At 42.0% G+C, this 18183-nt stretch overlaps 1 protein-coding gene across 1 annotated transcript; it reads right to left on the bottom strand.

Moving 5' to 3' along the window:
* Positions 1–2884: 2884 nt before the first annotated feature.
* LOC124251895 (prostate and testis expressed protein 13-like) lies at positions 2885–8298 on the bottom strand. Its single transcript, XM_046684842.1, has 4 exons — positions 6361–8298; positions 6209–6232; positions 5701–5841; positions 2885–5382 (listed from the first exon to the last, which is right to left on the bottom strand). Exons 1-4 carry the CDS (start codon positions 6422–6424, stop codon positions 5189–5191), a joined length of 423 nt encoding a protein of 140 aa, XP_046540798.1. The 5' UTR covers positions 6425–8298; the 3' UTR covers positions 2885–5188.
* Between the last annotated feature and the right edge of the window lie 9885 nt (positions 8299–18183).

Genomic DNA, 18183 nt, shown 5'->3' with positions numbered 1-18183 from the left:
AACAATTATATGCTACTGTTTTGTAGAACGTCCCTCAAATTAGGTCTGCCTGATGTTTACTCATGATTAGATAGATTCAGGTTATGAATCTTTGGCAAAGCTATCACAGAAGTGATGCTGTCTTTTTTCAATGCATCCTATCAAGTGGTACATGACTTTCTTTCATTTCATTACTAGTGATGTTAACAGATGGCTATTAAAGTGATTTCTCTTCTATAAGTTATTCATTTTTCCTTTGTAACTAATAACTGTTGCTGGGGAGGGTCTTTGAGACTATGTTAATATCCCATTGTTTTTCCACATTCACCAACTAGTTTTAGCATCCATTAGTGTTTCTCAACTGAATTAATTTTTTATTTTTTTCCCTTCTCCCCAAAGCCCCCCAGTACATGGCTGTATATTTTAGTTGTGGGTCCTCCTAGTTGTGGTATGTGGGACACTGCCTCAGCATGGCTTGATGAGTGGTACCAGGTCCACACCCAGGATCCAAACCAGGGAAACCCTGGGCCACTGAAGCTGACCATGCAAACTTAACCACTGGGCCATGGGGCCAGGCCCTGAATTAATTCTTATCATTATTGTTGCCAGATGGTGATTTTCCAATCCCAACATTATCTTTGTGTTTATTAGTTGGCATTCTACTGTAAGGAAAATCTTGCTCTTCTTTCTATTTATTTGATTATATAAGTGCAAACTCATGATTCCTATTTGTTCAATGAATTATAATGTTACTATCACACAAATTTTCATGTTCAGATTTGACCAATGAGAGTCTTTTCAAGCTTCATTCTGTGTCCTTTCAACATTCTCCATCATTCTTTGAATATTTCCTTATTTCTGCCACAGTCAAATGTTCCAAGCTCATTTTGTGCTTTCCCTTCAAGAAGGCCTACTTCTTCTTAGTGGGAAAAGATATTTAGAAACCAAAATCTGAGTACTAGGTATGTACATTGTTGTTGGGGTACCAATGTTTCGAGGTCCTCTCCATGATCAAAGCTAGAGAATATATGTGTGTTTTTTCCCTCTCTCTCTCTCTCACACACACACACACACACACACACTTGCATCTAGAATTCATTCTAGGTTTTCCTCTTTTCATATTTATAAGTCCCTTCCACAATAATTAGAATTTGGGCTCCTATTATACTCAATACATTTCTTATTTTTTCAGTCCCCTCCGTACATAACCAAATTCCCATTGCCACCAACTTGCCCCACTTGGGGTCCAACATCCCACTTCAGGCCACTGCCATTGCTATTCCCACGTGCAAACACCCTCTTCACATCACAGTCTTCGAATTCTTTTCTGGGTCACCACTCACCCCATTTGAATTCCAATACTTCTCATCAAGCTGCCACTGCTTTCCTCCACATAAGTTGCCCTCCTCACACTGCTTCGACTCTAAAACCAACACTAGACCGTGTGTCACCCTCCTCAGTCCACTCAGTCATCATCAACCCATGCTCATCCACTTCTACCACTACCTCACTCTGCACAGACACCTTCCTTACCATAGTCAGACTCTGACAATCTGCACCAAGGTGCGTGGATGTTGTCTTCACCTCACTTGGGCTTCCAATACCCTATGCTGGGCCTATACCCAGTAACCTCCTTCATGGAGACCTACCTCACTCAGCCAAAATGGCTTTTACACTAAATTCTTAGAGAAGGAAGGAAAGAAGCAAGCTGAATGGTTTTTATTTTGATCTATGCTGCTTTTTCATAGTTTCTATCATTTCTCTCATTTCTTTTAGTTCCCTTTAAAATGTCACATTGAGTTTCTATCTATTTTGAAGCCATATTTTTCTGGTATTCTTTCATTTTCTATCAGTATGGTATTCAGTTCACTTTTCCTACAACATTAGCATATGGGTTCATCTGCAGTCCTTTTATGTCATACATGTTTAAATTAAATGTGTTCTTTTGGGGCCGGCCCAGCGGTGCAGCGGTTAAGGTCACACGTTCCACTTCTCAGCAGCCCAGGGTTCACCAGTTCGGATCCCGGGTGTGGACACGGCACCGCTTGGCACGCCATGCTGTGGTAGGCATCCCACATATAAAGTAGAGGAAGATGGGCATGGATGTTAGTTCAGGGCCAGTCTTCCTCAGCAAAAAGAGGAGGATCGGTAGCAGTTAGCTCAGGGCTAATCTTCCTCAAAAAGAAAAAAAAAGTGTTCTTCCAGTGCTTAAGGAGATTCCTGTGTTGGGAATGGAAGTGGACCAGGAGAGCTTTCCTAGCTCCATCTCTTGAAGGTACTGAAACAGAAGTAGCTAAAAATGTTTTTCATCTCTATATAGCAACCTCTATAGTGATTTCCAAGATTTCCTACCGCTTCTCCCCTCCCCAACCAATATTTGAACTTTCTCCTGTACCCTTAGTCTTTCAACTCTGCTCAATTTCATCTCTACCAATGGTTGCTTTCTTCCTCAGGACAGAGCTCTATTTTTACGGAAGGAATTCTAGTGGCATATTTCTATATTTCTGAGATCCTCAAGGGCTGAGGCCACCCTAGTAGACCCGATTTTTTCTACAGCACTTTCCTTTTGTAATCCTCATTGTTCTGCCTTTTTTATAAGATAATTTGTGGAGGTTCATAAATTACACAGCTCCCTCCAATTTGTTCCCCACTGAAAGACCACAGTCCTACTTTAAAAGTCTTAACCAAAGCTTTAAAGCCAACCCAAGAACCCTAAGGCAGGCAGCTGCAGCTTCCTGACTCACAGCCTCTTCCCAGTGGTGGTTCACAGTGTCCTTCCTGGGGGCTGTTTCCTCTGTCTGAGGGCCAGTGAGCAGTCTGCCCCAATGAGTCTGCAATAGAACTACAACTAAATATATACTGAAATCGTAAAAGAATACAATTAATTTTTGTTTATCCAGTTTTTCTTTGTCACCATTAGCAGCACCAATACAGCATAAATCAGGCAATCCACACATATGTGTGGAATACACACAAGGCACATTTTGAAACATTCAGCAGTTGTTTTAGAGGCCAGTCCATAAAAAACATGAGGTCAAATAGTAAGCCCCAGATCATATAATGCCTCTAGAGAGAGTACACTGAGATTATGGAGCCAGCCACCTGATATTCCATCTAACCATGACTTGTACAAAATTTGCAAACAGAACAAAAGTTTTGAGATGTGGTTTTCTGATATTTTGTCAATAATGAACACATTTCTACTGGATTTCTAGGATTTTGCACTTATGCAAAAGAAATCCTTTTTTCCTAATATTAATAATCCTACATGTTTATAGTTCCATACAGTCGGTTTTCCTCCTTTGATCAATTTTGCCAGTCTAGGTTCACCCCTAAGCAAGGATTCCTCACCCTGGAACAGTATTCTGGACCTGAATCTAGAATTACTGCACTTGTTCAGGGTCTGGCCTCCCTCATTGTTTCCTCTACTTCCCATTTGGTTTTCTTATTAAAATGTAAAGAACAGAGACGTACTTCAATTGGACCAAGAAAATTAGGAGTGATGGGGTATTGTAACATGGGGCAATGTAGGAGTCAGAATCTCATGGCAATCCAAGACAGAAAACATAATGGGACAGGCTAGAGAAGATTGGACCTAGAGGGCCAGACTGGATATGATGAAACTCTGGGGGTTTCGCCACAGTGGTTCATGAATCTTCACTTCAAGCTTAGCTACAAGATTGTGAGTCAGTCTCTATAAGTCAGTCTCCATTCATCTGTATCACTCAGTGTCTAGCTGCTACTCTTTCTGCTACCAGTTAACTTCTTCACCATCCACATTGAGTCTCTTCTCTAGTCTGAAGCTTTCCTCTTAGTTTCTTGCTTGGGACCATTCTAAGCACTAACACAGAGCAGTAATTCACCCACGAGTCATTTCATTATTGGACCGTGCTAGCATCTCCATGCTATCCATATAAACCAATTATGGACAAATCAACCCTGAATGGAAGAATCTACCATATTTTCTACTTCTCAAGCTACTAAAGTATAATATCCATCCTAACATGATACAATTTGGAGGCTATCCCAGCTCACATATATTGCAAATATTTAAAATTAATTTGTATATTAAAATATTTTGTTCTATTTATGCAACTATAATACAGCAGAAAGTGATAAGCAATCATAAGCCTGGATATTAGAAGGAATACTACTAAACCTAGTATAATATTATATATGTGTATTTAATTATATAACTAAAAACCAAATACAATAGTGTCTGTAGATTCTAACACATACGAAGGTTAATACGACAAAAAAAAATTTAACCTAAAGTGAGTGAAGAATAATTTGGGGATTAAGTTTTGCCATTTCAGAGCTTATTATTTTTGTTAGGAAAACTACAGTGAAGATCTGAAACTCTTATCTCTCCTTGACATTATCTGTTGCAGAGCTGGGCCAATAGATGAAAAACATTCAGCTTTCTATCAAAGAGTGCATTGAAGGCAAGGTAATATATAAATATTTTTGAGGACTAGGTGGTAGAGTATTTCTCATATGCCAGGAGATTAATTGGCCAACACTCAGCCAAGTGTCTATCCTGATTTACTTGGCCTTAGCCATGAGAACAAGATAAGATGATTAGAAACGTGGTGAGCTAAGGTTATGTGGTCAGGAGTAGCTGTGATTGGTACAGTTTCCCAAAATGGTGGAAGGCACTAAGACTCTGAGGTCTAGTACATTGACTATTCCTTTCACAGAAGTTAGAGTTTTCTAATTTCACATTAGCTTTCTCAAGCCCCTACTTAACACGAGCCTTTTCTACTGTCCATCAAATACCTCGTCTACTCTCCTCCCAAATATTTCTCCTAAAAATCTCCTGTGATGTGTTATCCCTACTTCTATCTAGTCTGCTTTCTCCTGATCTTCTCTCAGAAGCTCTACCAGAAAAATACTTTGCTCCCTTTCCAGAAACTTTACAACTCTGACTTTAGCCCAGGTTTAGCATCAGAACGTAAGGGCAGGTAAAGATTGCCAATAGGTATTAGATAGCAAAGACAGGCAAATCCAACCAGAAAGCAGTGATGGGGTTTTTGTGGCCTATGGCTTTACACTTTCCTGTTATTAGAAGCACTGATGCGGAAGAGAAAGAGCTTCCATAGGTAGATCTGCTGGAACAGAGAGTTGGGCTTAGGTCTGAGAAAATGTGAGATGATGTTGCCATTGGTAGCAGAAGGGCAAAGGTTACTGGGAGAGACGGTTTAAAATCTTAAGTAGATTCTGGATTGTCCTCCTTCGGTCTGCTTCGATATGGATGTATAAGATCCATACTCCTGTCGCCATCATTACACCGGTCTCCCGAATTACAGCAATACGTTTCTCTCACTAAGTCATGGAATAGCCGGATCATTCCCTCTTCACAAGCCCTACAAGATAGAGTTGAATAACGATAGAAATATCTCCCTAAAGAGGAAAAGAAAAGAAAGGTGATCACCTTGCTTAATCGCACCATCTTCCTAACAATGACTTCTTTCCAGACCCTCCTCATTTTTCTGTAGGCTGGAATGAGCCCCAAGGCTGTGTCTGCATCTCATCTATGTCTCTCTAGACAGGACCAGGCAAAAGCCATCTGCCTCCCACACAGCCTCCACCCCACATCTGTGTATGGAGAATCCCGCTTTCCCCACCCTCTCCCATGGTCCCAGTCTCCCCCTACACCATAAGCCTGGGACTGTGGGTACCACTGGTAATATTCCATGTCTCTCTCTGACCCCCACTTACCTGTAAGGCGATCATTAAAGTAAAAGTGATCTGTGGTACAAACCCTTTCATAACTCAATAGATTAAACTTCCAGCAACGTCCCATGGAACTGAGGCATTTGTATCCATCATAGAGATCACATTTATGGCAATATCGAATCCCTAAAGAAAAAAAGGAAAACTTCAAAGCAGAGCTCTAGGGAAAGTGATTCTGCTGCAGAAGGCTGCCCCCACCTGTAAGTATTTATACTTGAGTGGCACAGTCCTCACAAGAAGGAAGTTGACATACCTCCCAGCTTCTGCTAGGAGTCCTTACTCCTTGAATGGGTGATAGCTATGACCCTTCAAGGAGTCAAGGACCCCCCCCCCACACCGCGACTTCACCCAAGCCTGGGGGCAGACAGGAGACACTACAGCCATGAGCGAGAAGAGTGAGGGAGGGCAGAGAGACAGCGTGTAAAGAAATCAAGAATATCCCCTCTCATAATGGCATTATTTATCCCAGAACTGCAAACCAACTACACCATACATTTCGATGTCAGGACTCTGTCGCCTGTGAAGAGAAGAAAAATTCTCCTTGAACCATTTTACAGCAGTCCCAAGAGTCAAGTTTAGCAACAGCCTCCCCTCCTCCCCATATGTTTTCTCCCCACCTATCATCGCCTCCCTCGCAAGCCTTACCCTCATCCATGAAGAGCGCTGTGAATATGCCCAGCAGAAGCAGCCGGAACATCCTGGAGCCCATTCTTGAGAAGGTCCTGGTGGGATGTTCCAGCTTTATTTATTCCTATCACCTGCCCTCAGGCATCTCACTAGAATCACAGAATCATAAATTTCAGATCAAACCAACTGAATCCTCTCTACAACATTCCCAGAAGAGGGTACACCCTGTCTGTGTTTGCATTCCTCCAGCTTCTTAGAATTCAAGCCACCCAAACACTCATTTCATTTTATTAGATCTATCATAAGATAAGAATTAACATTGGTGTAGAATCTCTCCCTGGTACCTCTTCACTTCGGTTGTATTTCAGATGTCTTTCAGATATAACAAAGCTGGGGTCACTGAGTACTTGTGAGTGAGTTGCTCAGTCCTTTTCAAGTACCATAACCATCCCAGGCACTTGCCTCAGCATGACCTCCAGTGGTACTCATCCCTCACACAGTAAGTCACCAGGATCAGAACCTGACTCCAGAGATGATCTGACTGCCCAGTGTAGCATCCCTCTGAAGGATGGATGGGACAGCCCAGGAAAAACAGGTGAGGAAGTGAAGATGATCTCAGTTTCCCTCAAGGCTCAGTTATTAATTTTTTCGAGGGAGACAAAGATCATAAATTATTACAGTGGGACAGACTTACACTGGGTGTTATGGGGAAAAAGAGGAAGATATATTTGGATTAGACACTAGAAAGGGTGACTGGAGGGGAGGTAGAGAGGGCTGGAAATGAGTTTCCCACAGTTCCCCGCCTTGACCTTACTACCTCCAGATGGTGACATATATTCGTGCCATCTCTCTTGCCTCCACTAAGTGGTATCCTATCAGGAAGCTTCTCCCAATATATTTATATCTGTGTGCAAAACTCCCTGACCGCACTGCTCATGCCCCTTCCCTGTCTGACTTTTCTCCAGAGGACTTAACCCGATTTGTCATTCCATAGCTTTTCCGTATTTATGTTTATTTTGTCTCTCTCCTCTCACAAGAACGAAAGCTCCAGGAGTGCAAGAATTTCATGTGTTGTGTTCACTGCTTTCTCTTCAGCACCAAATGATGCCTTGCACATACCAGGTAACCAAAGACATCTGATGGAAAAGGAATGGCATAGTTGGTGTGGTTTATCCTGAGAGGCACAAGGGAATGGTGCCTTTCTACTGACAGCCCCTTCTTGAAAGCTTGCAGGATGAAATTCCTGGCCTTAACCCTGCAGTCAGTAGTCACGACACAGAAGACAGGCAATGGTAATGGCAGATTCCCCTGTCATGGGGAGAGAGTGAATGTGGGGCCCATTTATCTGAGACTGCTCATTCCCAGAGCCAAACATATGCTCACCCTAGTATGATCCATCACATAATCTTCACTAGGAGGGTACTCCCTGCACACCTGGGATGGAAGCCCAAGTGTGCTACCTACCTTCTGAGTGATCTTAAACAAGTTACTGAACCTCTCTGTGCCTCTGTGACCTCATAAGTGAAAAGAGGACTATCAGAGGTATATCTGATACAGTTGTTAAGACTTAGTAACACACATGGGTAATGGCAAAGGAGAGGGAACAGATATTAAGATCCTAGTTGGTGTCAAACATTCTTTGGGTTGTTACACACTTGATCTCTGTAAATTCTCTGAACAACTTCATAGGTTATAAATAATTGATCTCATCTTAAGTTGAAGACCAGGGGTGCTCAGAGTTGGAGTAGTTTTCCCCAGAGAACAGGGCGCACATCTGTCTGAGTCAGTGGGCCATTATCTTTCCAGGACACCATATTGTCTCCTTCTCTTTCAACCTGGGGAAGAGTCCCCGGGCTGGAGCTCTGGGTTGGGCTCTATCCCGAATCACAGATGACAATGGGAAAATAGGGATAACAGGTAAGAAAAAGGCTGTCTTCAGTAAAAAAAAAAAAAGAAGAAGAAGAAGAAGAATCTCCTCTGCCTGGCAGAGACAACATTCATCAGCAAACTCCACTGAAACTAGAAACTAGTGGGGGGGGGGGGGGTCCCACAAGCCTGGCTGGGGTCTAAGACTTACATGCCATGGTCAGGAAGTAATCCCCACAGGGACCATCTTGGTGAGTCCCGCATTTGGAACGTGCGAGACAGGCAGCAATCCATGGAAATAAGTCCCTGAGGGTCTGAGCTAAGAGTACCAAGCTTGTGCTTACAAGCAAAGAACACCTTGTTCTGCCTGGGAAGATGATCCTGCACCATGACCTGGGCAAGCAGTGATGAAAATCTGGGCATAAACCCCAAGCCCCATGCACCCCAAGTCTTTCTCCTGTGTTTGTTCAGGCAACTTAAATGTTACTCTCAGATAACAGAAATTTTGGAAATATGCCAAACTCTTTAAGAAATAAATAAAATTCCCTTTGTGCCTCTGAATGTGAAAACACAATGTGAATATTTTGCCATATGTCCATACAATATTATTTCCATACCTTTATCACAAGTTCACATTAATAAATGCTATCGTAGTTGACATGATGTATATGATATTCTGCTTTTTTACTGTGGAATTTGCGCCCTCACCACTGTCCCTCACTGTCGCTCCTAGAAGGTGAGGCCCAGAACCGTCAGGAGATTCAGGAGCTGCTCCCCAGGTAAACCTCTTTCAAAAGGCTAACCCGGTGCCTGCCTTCAACTCAGGCAGAAGCCTCAGCTAGCTGCTTAGCCTCTCCACCCTTCTCACCCCAGGACCTTAGTGTGGGCCACAGACAGGACTTGGACACCTGGACCACCTATCCCTCCTACAGGTAGAGGGGGATGTACTGGCCAACCAGCTCTTTCCTCCCTACCAACATAGCTGAGCCCTGAGAAAGGTTCACAGCCCTCCCTGAGGCCTCTCCTGGGGACCAGAGCCTACACTGCCTCCCCCACATCTGGCTTCTATCCAAGGTCCTTCCATTCCTTGCTGGTCTTTCCTAGTCAGGGTTGGAGGACACCCTGTTCTGTCCTGTCCTGCTCCTGTTCTGCCCAGAGGCACAGCATTTACCCATCCCCTCTCTCTACAGAAGGAGAGCAAGGTAATGGATTTGAGGCCAAATTAGGCTCCTTTGTAGTCTACCCAAAGTTGTGTTTACTTTGCCCCTGCAGGAGGACAGTGCAAGGGCATGGGATGCAAGGGAAAATAAGATAAACGCAAAAATTCCCCCAGAGAAAGTTTCCTGCATTCAGCAATACTCTCTTCAGCTACTTCTGCCGACCTCAAACAAGCACTACCCCGGCCCTGCTCAGCAGTGAGGAGACCTGAGGGTGGAACCATCTGGTCCCGGGTGAGTCGGTGAGAAGACAGACACTTCCTTTATTATGGGGTTCCAGCAGACCCTCCGTACAGGCAGGAGAAAGGAGTGTGTGATGGGAGTGCAGTCCCATTTCTTCTCCAAGACAGTTTCTTCTCCACAACGTCTAACCTGCCTCAATCCCAGGCCTGCAGGGAAAACGGGGTCAGGCCAACTAGTTCTCCTGACACTTAGCCCTGCCTCAGACCCAAGGTCCCTCTAGCAGCCTGGATCAACCTCAGAACATCGCCCAGTGCGCCTAGATCTCACCTCAGAAACCCTTGACCTCCCCCTCCTCCCCATCCCCAACCCGAATCAGCCTCTGACCTAGCCTCATTTACCCTCCTTTCACTGCCCTCCAAACTTTCTAGCTTTGGACAGCCTTGAAGGTACCATTTTACAAATGGGTAATATAAAACCATTGGGCCTAGAAGAAATATAGCCCAATGTCTTTATTTTATGCATAAGAAACAGTGCTGAATTAAAATTTCACTACAACGTAAAAGCAGAGGGAGATTTTGATCCATGTCCTCTCAGTTATCAGGTCAGGGATCATCTCTGACAAATGAGAGAAACAAGGAATATGAATTTGGGGTCATATACAGATTCCAAGTCGCCACTTTTCTTTAGTTAAACTCCTACCACATGCCCAGCTTAGGAGCTTAACACATTTAACATAGTTGAAAAGGAGATCAGTTATGGGAAGGCCAGGAATAACAACAACTAACTTCTTCACAAGGACTCCTCCTAAAGTTTCTCCTTGCCCCCTCTCCCGAGGCTTTTCCTAGACTGAGTCACCAGAATCTCAGTTTCCAAGGGGAAGAGGGCTTTGCCTGGAGGCCATTCCCTGAAGCCCGGGTTCCATCACCCCAGCTACTGCCTTCCAGTCCCTAGCTCTGAGAGTAGCCTACCACATTTAGAAGTGATGAATATAGGATGGGAGGCTCCTGCAAGCCATCCTCAAAAGCAGTTCTTGACCAATTTCCATGACTGCAGTCACAGGAGATGCTCATCACATGCCCTTCCTACCACCCACTGCTGGGACATTGACAGGTCAGGCTGGAGAAGAGAGACTGGAAGTTATACTTCCCCCTAGCTGTAACTTCTGCCCATTGTCACCCACCCAAGAAAACCCATGTGTAACACTCATGAGTGTAATAAGACTGACCTTAGGTTCACACAAATTTGTTATAAAGTTATACTGGGAAAAGGTGGACCCACCACTGTGCAACATAACTCTGTGGGATTCATTATTTCTATTTCCCCAAGCAAAAGTGAACTGAATGCTCTGTCATGTGTGCTCCCCAATGCCAAAGCACAAGGATATAACAGAGGTAAGATAATGGAAGATTTTGGTGTTTGGGATTCTCAGGAGCCACAGAGACCTCCTAGCCAGAGTAGGTGTCAGGTATTTCAGCCAGCAGAGATTATGCTCAGAGTTCACCTGTCCAAAGAGAGCAACGGGCCAGGGGCTGCACTGAGGCTCTGGCATGGCAAGGAGTAGAGGTAGCTGCAGGAGTGATCTGCTAAAGGTTAACTGTCACTAAGTCTTAGATTTGTCTTGTGTGTTCAAGTGGGCAGGAAGATCAAGAGCAGTGTCTTCTAGAATGGCCTTTGAAGTCAGGGACTCCAGTTCAGAACAGACTGGTTTCTCTCAGATGAGTGAGCAGCAAGAAAATTAACTGAGCTCTGATTCACTGAAACAGGGTGAGATCTGGAGCTCTTCAACCCAGAGTAACCAGACTGAAGAAATATCCAAAGGCTTGAGTAGATCCCTAACAGGAACTCTACTGATGTGTTCTGGAGATGCTCTCCTTGTATCTCGCCCCCCATCTCCAGACCTCCCCTCTCTTTGGAATTTTCTGGGAATCTCCAAGTGTGGCTCTAGATGCCAAACTCCTAGGCACAATTAGTTTTCTTCCAGAAGAAGGCATAAAAGTGTTGGTTCAGGATTGTTAGAAATGATTCTATTCCCAGACCAAGCCCAGAGTCAAGCATAGTTTCCAGAATTTTGAATGCTGAGTCAATTCTTCCTCTCCCCTTTTGCTTTCTCAAAGGCCTGACCCTGAGTTCTGTCATGTTTCCCTATCTTGGAAAAGACAAAAATCCAACTCTTCAGCTCTTCCCACAATGAGTGATTGAAATACGGTGTCCAAGTCAGAGGATGACTGAACACAAACGGGCACAATTCTTAAGTGCTGTGGTTATGGTCTCTGTAATAGCATCCTCTGTCTGCTCCCTCTCCTGGGGCCTCACTTCATGATAATATTGCAACCTCTTTTTTGCCTCCCTGCCTGTACTTTCCTGACCTTTTCTGCTTGACACGGCCTTTTTTCTCTAATGGATAATATGCCTCTTCCCATTGAAACCAGGGTGCAGCAAGGGTTAACTTAATGATGGCTTCTTCTCCTCTGCTTACCTGGCAGCTAAAGGGGAGGACTTTTGGACCACAAATTGCTCTTGTTATTACAAACATGTTCTATCCTAGGTCACAAGACTATTTAAGATTCAAAATGGCTTACTCTTTGGACAGCCAAGTTCCACAAATTTGAGGCAGCTGTCTTTGAAGGTTTTGGTTGCATAACAAAGGTAAGATGGTTTGATAACCATTGTGCTGTTGAGTCACAAATTTTTAAGTATCTGGAAGAGCAGGTCCTATACCTATCTTTCTGATTTGCAATGTGAGAATGATGAGCCATCTTGCTGCCTCCCTTCTTTCAAAGAGAATAGTGAATATCCAGCCTTAAAATGGGGTTTGAAAAATGGCAGTTTCAGAATTTCAGGCAGGTCTTTGTGCAGCCATTGGTTGGCAATCAAGCACCAGAGACTCTATTGCTTGGAAAAGATAGGATCCATGGCCCCATTTTTCTGTACCTCTGAGGCCACTGAACACGGTTTGGAAGGAGAATAAAAAAAGCAGGGCTTTCGATCATTCTGCACAATAAGGTGAAATGCTGTTCTTACAGTTGGCATAAGTTTGTGCAGATATTTAGAGAAATGTTTCCCTTCCTAATTATGATCTAAACTGACTGTGTTGTCGCTGAGAATCAATTTTTTGGAGAGTGGTAAGCTTGTGTGTGTGTGTGTGTGTGTGTGTGTGTGTGTGTGTGTGTGTGTATTCAGGTGTATGCATACCATTATTTTCCTGCTGAGTGACCAAGAAGATTGAGGAGGATATATACACCTCATGCTGATGAATGATCTTAAAGGGGAGGGGGCTTGACCTAGCAACACCATCCAGGACTGTTTGGTGGGCGCAAACACCCAAACCCCTTTTGAATGGTATGCCAGTGGTGAAGACCTTTGGACCACAGATTGTTCCTATTGTTCTCCTCTAGATTATAGAGCATCTTTTCCTTAAATACAATCTCTATGCCTGCTTGAATAATTCACTTTGGGGGAAATGGTCTGTGGACTTTTATATGTCAGAATACACACTAGTGGGGAGAAAATGAGTCTATTCCTGAGAGCAGGAAGCAGGGCACCTGAGGGTACCTTTTCTAAAGGATAGTGTTGATTTACACTATGGAGGATTTAAGACAGAGGCATGAACTTGAGGACAGACAACCCTAGGCAGAAACTGTGTTGTGCCCATGAGGACAGCACCCGTCATACATTTTCTTTTGTTTTGTGTTCGTTTTACATCCCTTGAACCACGGGAATAGGCATATTTTGTGTATAGTTTAAAATTTTTGTTTCTCTTATTAATTGAATCATTCTCAAACTCTGTAAACATCCACACAACCCTTTATTGTGGTATTACTAGGAATAAACAAATGGGGCAGTAGAAGTGTGGCCCTCCCACTTTTCCTCCACTGAGCCCTGAACATGACAGCAGCATCTTATCAGTTGAGCATGGCACTTCAGATCACCTGGCTTTAAATCCCAGATCTGCCTCTTACTAATGATGTGATGATGCCCAAGTTGGTTAACTTCTGCCTTCCTTTCCTGATAAGAGAAACAGTTATAGTACATACTCAGACTAATAATTTTAAAAAATAATTATACTAACCTCAAAGGATTTTGTGACAATGAAATGTGATGATGCATGTAGTTTAGAATACTGTCTACTACAAGAAAATGTTCATCAGATGCTTATGAGTATAATTAGTATATTGAAAGCCATAGCCACAGAATTCCAGGAAGTACCCAAGATCCAATTGAACAAAGGTTCTGATGGAGTGAAAACTAACATGGAGCATCAACTACTGCATTTAACTGGCATGGAAGTGAATATAATGCAAATCCTCTTTACTCTCAAATAAACTTACAAGAGAAGCCCTCTAAAGAGGGGTTTCCAAGAAGCACAGACACAGAACCTGGAGAGGAGTTGTTTGAATTGCTCCTGGATCAAGCCATTGACGTGTTGAAGGTGTTCAGAGGGGCAGTGAGGCAGCCAGGAGTGAGGCGGAGCCTCTGAGACCTGGATTAGACACTGTCTGTGATTTCAGAGCAGCTGTTGACAACCGTTTAATAGCCCTGGAATAATATTTGGCCTTATACACAGTAGCAGAGATTAACGTGTTTAATTTCTGACCACCTATCAGACAGAGAAAAAAATTCTTTGCCTAATTCTTATATCAGACCAAGTGGATTTCACAATAAGACAGGTTAAGAGAGACACAGAGGGACAATATATAATGATCAAAGGGACACTTCATCAAGAAGAAATAACGCTTATAAATATCTATGCACCCAACACAGGAGCACCAAGATTCATAAAGCAACTATTAACAGACCTAAAGGAAGATGTTAAAAACAACACAATAATAGTAGGGGACTTCAACACCCTACTCACATCAATTGACAGATCATCCAGACAGAAAATCAACAAGGATATAGTGGAACTAAATGAAAAACTAAAACAATTGGACTTAATAGACATATATAGATCACTTCACCCTAAAAGAGCTGAATACATATTCTTCTCAAGTGCACATGGAACATTCTCAAGGATAGACCATATGTTGGGAAACAAGGCAAGCCTCTACAAATTTAAAAACATTGAAATAATAACAAGCATCTTCTCCAATCATAGTGCTATAAGGCTAGAAATTAATTACAAGAAAAAAGCTGAGAAAGGCACAAAGATGTGGAGACTAAACAACACACTACTGAACAAGCAATGGATCATTGAAGAAATTAAAGAAGAAATCAAAAAATACCTGGAAACAAATGAAAATGATAGCATGCCATACCAACTCATATGGGATGCAGCAAAAGCTGTATTAAGAGGAAAATTCATTACAATACAGGCACATCTTAACAAACAAGAAAAATCCCAAATAAGTAACCTTAAAGTACACCTAACTGAACTAGAGAAAAAAGAACAAATAAAGCCCAAAGTCAGAAGAAGGAGGGAAATAATAAAAATCAGAGCAGAAATAAATACTATTCAAATGAAAAAGGCAGTAGAAAGGATCAATGAAACAAAGAGCTGGTTTTTTGAGAAGATAAATAAAATTGACAAACCACTAGCCAGTCTTACAAAGAAAAAAAGGGAGAAAGCTCAAATAAACAAAATCAGAAATGAGCGAGGAGAAATAACAACAGACTCTGCAGAAATACAACAGATTATAAGAGAATACTACAAAAAACTATATGCTAACAGAATGGATAACCTAGAGGAAATGTATAAATTCTTGGACTCCTACAATCTCCCAAAGCTCACTCAAGAAGAGGCAGACAATTTGAACAGACCAATCACAAGGAAAGAGATTGAAACAGCCATCAAAAACATCCCAAAGAATAAAACCCCAGGACGAGATGGCATTCCTGGGGAATTCTACCAACCTTTCAGAGAGGATTTAATACCTATCCTTTTCAAGCTATTCCAAAAAATTAGGGAAGATGGAACACTTCCTAACACATTCTATGAGGCCAACATCACACTGATACCAAAACCAGACAAGGACACCATGAAAAAAGAGAACTACAGGCCAATATCACTGATGAACATAGATGCAAAAAATCTAAACAAAATCTTGGCAATCAGAATTCAGCAATTCATCAAAAGGATCATACATCAGGATCAGGTGGGATTTATACCAGGGACACAGGGATGGTTCAACATCTGCAAATCAATCAACGTGATACACCACATCAACAAACTGAGGAATAAAAACCACATGATCACCTCAATAGATGCAGAGAAGGCATTTGACAAGATCCAACAGTCATTTATGATAAAAACTCTGAACAAAATGGGCATAGAAGGAAACTACCTCAACATAATAAAGGCCATATATGACAAACCCATAGCCAACATCATACTCAATGGGCAAAAACTGAACGCCATCCCCCTGAAAACAGGAACGAGACAAGGATGCCCTCTATCACCACTCTTATTTAACATAGTACTAGAGGTCCTGGCCAAAGCAATCAGGCAAGAAAAAGGAATAAAAGGAATCCAAATAGGGAGGGAAGAAGTGAAACTCTCGCTGTTTGCAGATGACATGATCTTATATATAGAAAACCGCAAAGAATCCATTGGAAAACTCTTAGAAGTAATCAAGAGCTACAGCAAAGTTGCAGGGTATAAAATCAATTTGCATAAATCAGTAGCATTTCTATACTCCAATAATGAACTAATAGTAAAAGAACTCAAGAACACAATACCATTCACAATCACAACAAAAAGAATAAAATACCTTGGAGTAAATTTAACTAAGGAATTGAAGGATTTATATAATGAAAATTACAAGGCCTTTCTGAGAGAATTGGATGACGACATAAGGAGATGGAAAGACATTCCATGTACATGGATTGGAAGAATAAACATAGTTAAAATGTCCGTTCTACCTAAAGCAATTTACAGATTCAACGCCATCCCAATCAGAATCCCAATGACATTCTTTACAGAATTAGAACAAAGAATCCTAAAATTCATATGGGGCAACAAAAGACCCCGAATTTCTAAAGCAATCCTGAGAAAAAAGAACAAAACAGGAGGCATCACAATCCCTGACTTCAAAACATACTACAAAGCTACAGTAATCAAAACATACTGATGGCCAATAGGCACATGAAAAGATGCTCATCATCGCTGATCATCAGGGAAATGCAAATCAAAAGTACACTAAGATATCACCTTACACCTATTAGAATGACAAAAATATCTAAAACTAATAGTAACAAACGTTGGAGAGGTTGTGGAGAAAAAGGAACCCTCATACACTGCTGGTGGGAATGTAAACTGGTGCAGCCACTATGGAAAATAGTATGGAGATTCCTCAAAAAATTAAAAATAGAACTACCATACGATCCACCCATCCTACTACTGGGTATTTATCCAAAGAGCTTGAAGTCAGCAATCCCAAAAGTCCTATGCACCCCAATGTTCATTGCAGCATTATTTACAATAGCCAAGACATGGAAGCAACCTAAGTGCCCATCAACAGACGAATGGATAAAGAAGATGTGGTACATATATACAATGGAATGCTACTCAGCTGTAAAACAGAACAAAATCATTCCATTTGCAATAACATGGATGGACCTTGAGGGAATTATGTTAAGTGAAATAAGCCAGTTAGAGAAGGATAATCTCTGTATGACTCCACTCATATGAAGAATTTAAAATTATGGACTAAGAACAGTTTAGTGGATACCAGGGGAAAGGTGGGGTGCGCACAAAGGGTCAAGTGGTGCACCTACAACACGAATGACAAACATTAATGTACAACTGAAATTTCACAAGATTGTAACCTATCATTAACTCAATAAAAAAAAATTCTTTGCCTAGTTATTGAGGTTAGAGAAATGGTTACATAGGCAGAGGAAAGGGGGCCGCATAACACAGCACTGGAGAAGGTGCTAGCTGATGATTTGCACAGTAAAACATCATTACTGAAATTTAGATTTTTGAAGAAGAGCTCTGATAATCTCTCACTGTTAAGAAACATTTCACTGTAATGGGGGAGAATACATAAGGCTTGGAGGTGACATCCTAGGCTCAAGCTTAGCTTTCTTAATAGGGGCTAAGGTACAGAGTTATTGGCCTAGCAACCAAGGTCCTGCACACAGGTCCTGAGGCTTCTGAGATGGTGGAAAAGTATAAAAAAGAATAAAATTTATTTTACTTTTTACTTGTGGCCCCTGCAGCAGCCAGCTTCATTGTTCAAGGGTGAACTGAGATTTGTTTCACAAGGAGAGTTAAAAAATGTCAGAAGATAATATTCAAAGATTGACATTCAAAATCAGATTACAGAAAAGACAATAGCCTTGGAAGCCAGATAATTGTTTTGGAAAAAAAAGAAAAGGGATTTGCAACTCTCTTTAGCTTTTCCTTTAATGAGTCAACAACTAGAATTGGGGAACTCAGAGAAAATTCTTTCATGGTATAGAGTGAATGCCCCACAAGACTGTGATGTCCAGGTCGACTCATTGTAGAACTATGTGTGTGATTCAGAGGAAGGAAAAATAAATGCCCTCCACTATTTAGCTCTAGGAGAAAGTCAAAGTGGGCAGGGGACAGAACAAACATCTCATTTGCCCCTGCTGGGCTCTGGGAGTGGGA

The sequence above is a fragment of the Equus quagga genome, chromosome 14 (assembly GCF_021613505.1).
Source record: "Equus quagga isolate Etosha38 chromosome 14, UCLA_HA_Equagga_1.0, whole genome shotgun sequence".
NCBI classification, from domain to species: Eukaryota; Metazoa; Chordata; class Mammalia; order Perissodactyla; family Equidae; genus Equus; species Equus quagga.
Note: the sequence above shows the minus strand (reverse complement) of the source record. Positions and strands in the feature narration are given on the sequence as shown.

Bases quoted from the DNA above. Each gene is read 5' to 3' on its own strand.
- LOC124251895 (XM_046684842.1), bottom strand. From the start codon at position 6,424: ATGGGCTCCAGGATGTTCCGGCTGCTTCTGCTGGGCATATTCACAGCG. The intron at 6,233-6,360 runs GTAAGGCTTGCG...TTCTCTTCACAG, and splicing joins AGCGCTCTTCATGGATGAGG to GCGACAGAGTCCTGACATCG. The intron at 5,842-6,208 runs GTATGGTGTAGT...TTTTTTCTTTAG, and splicing joins CAGAGTCCTGACATCGAAAT to GGATTCGATATTGCCATAAA.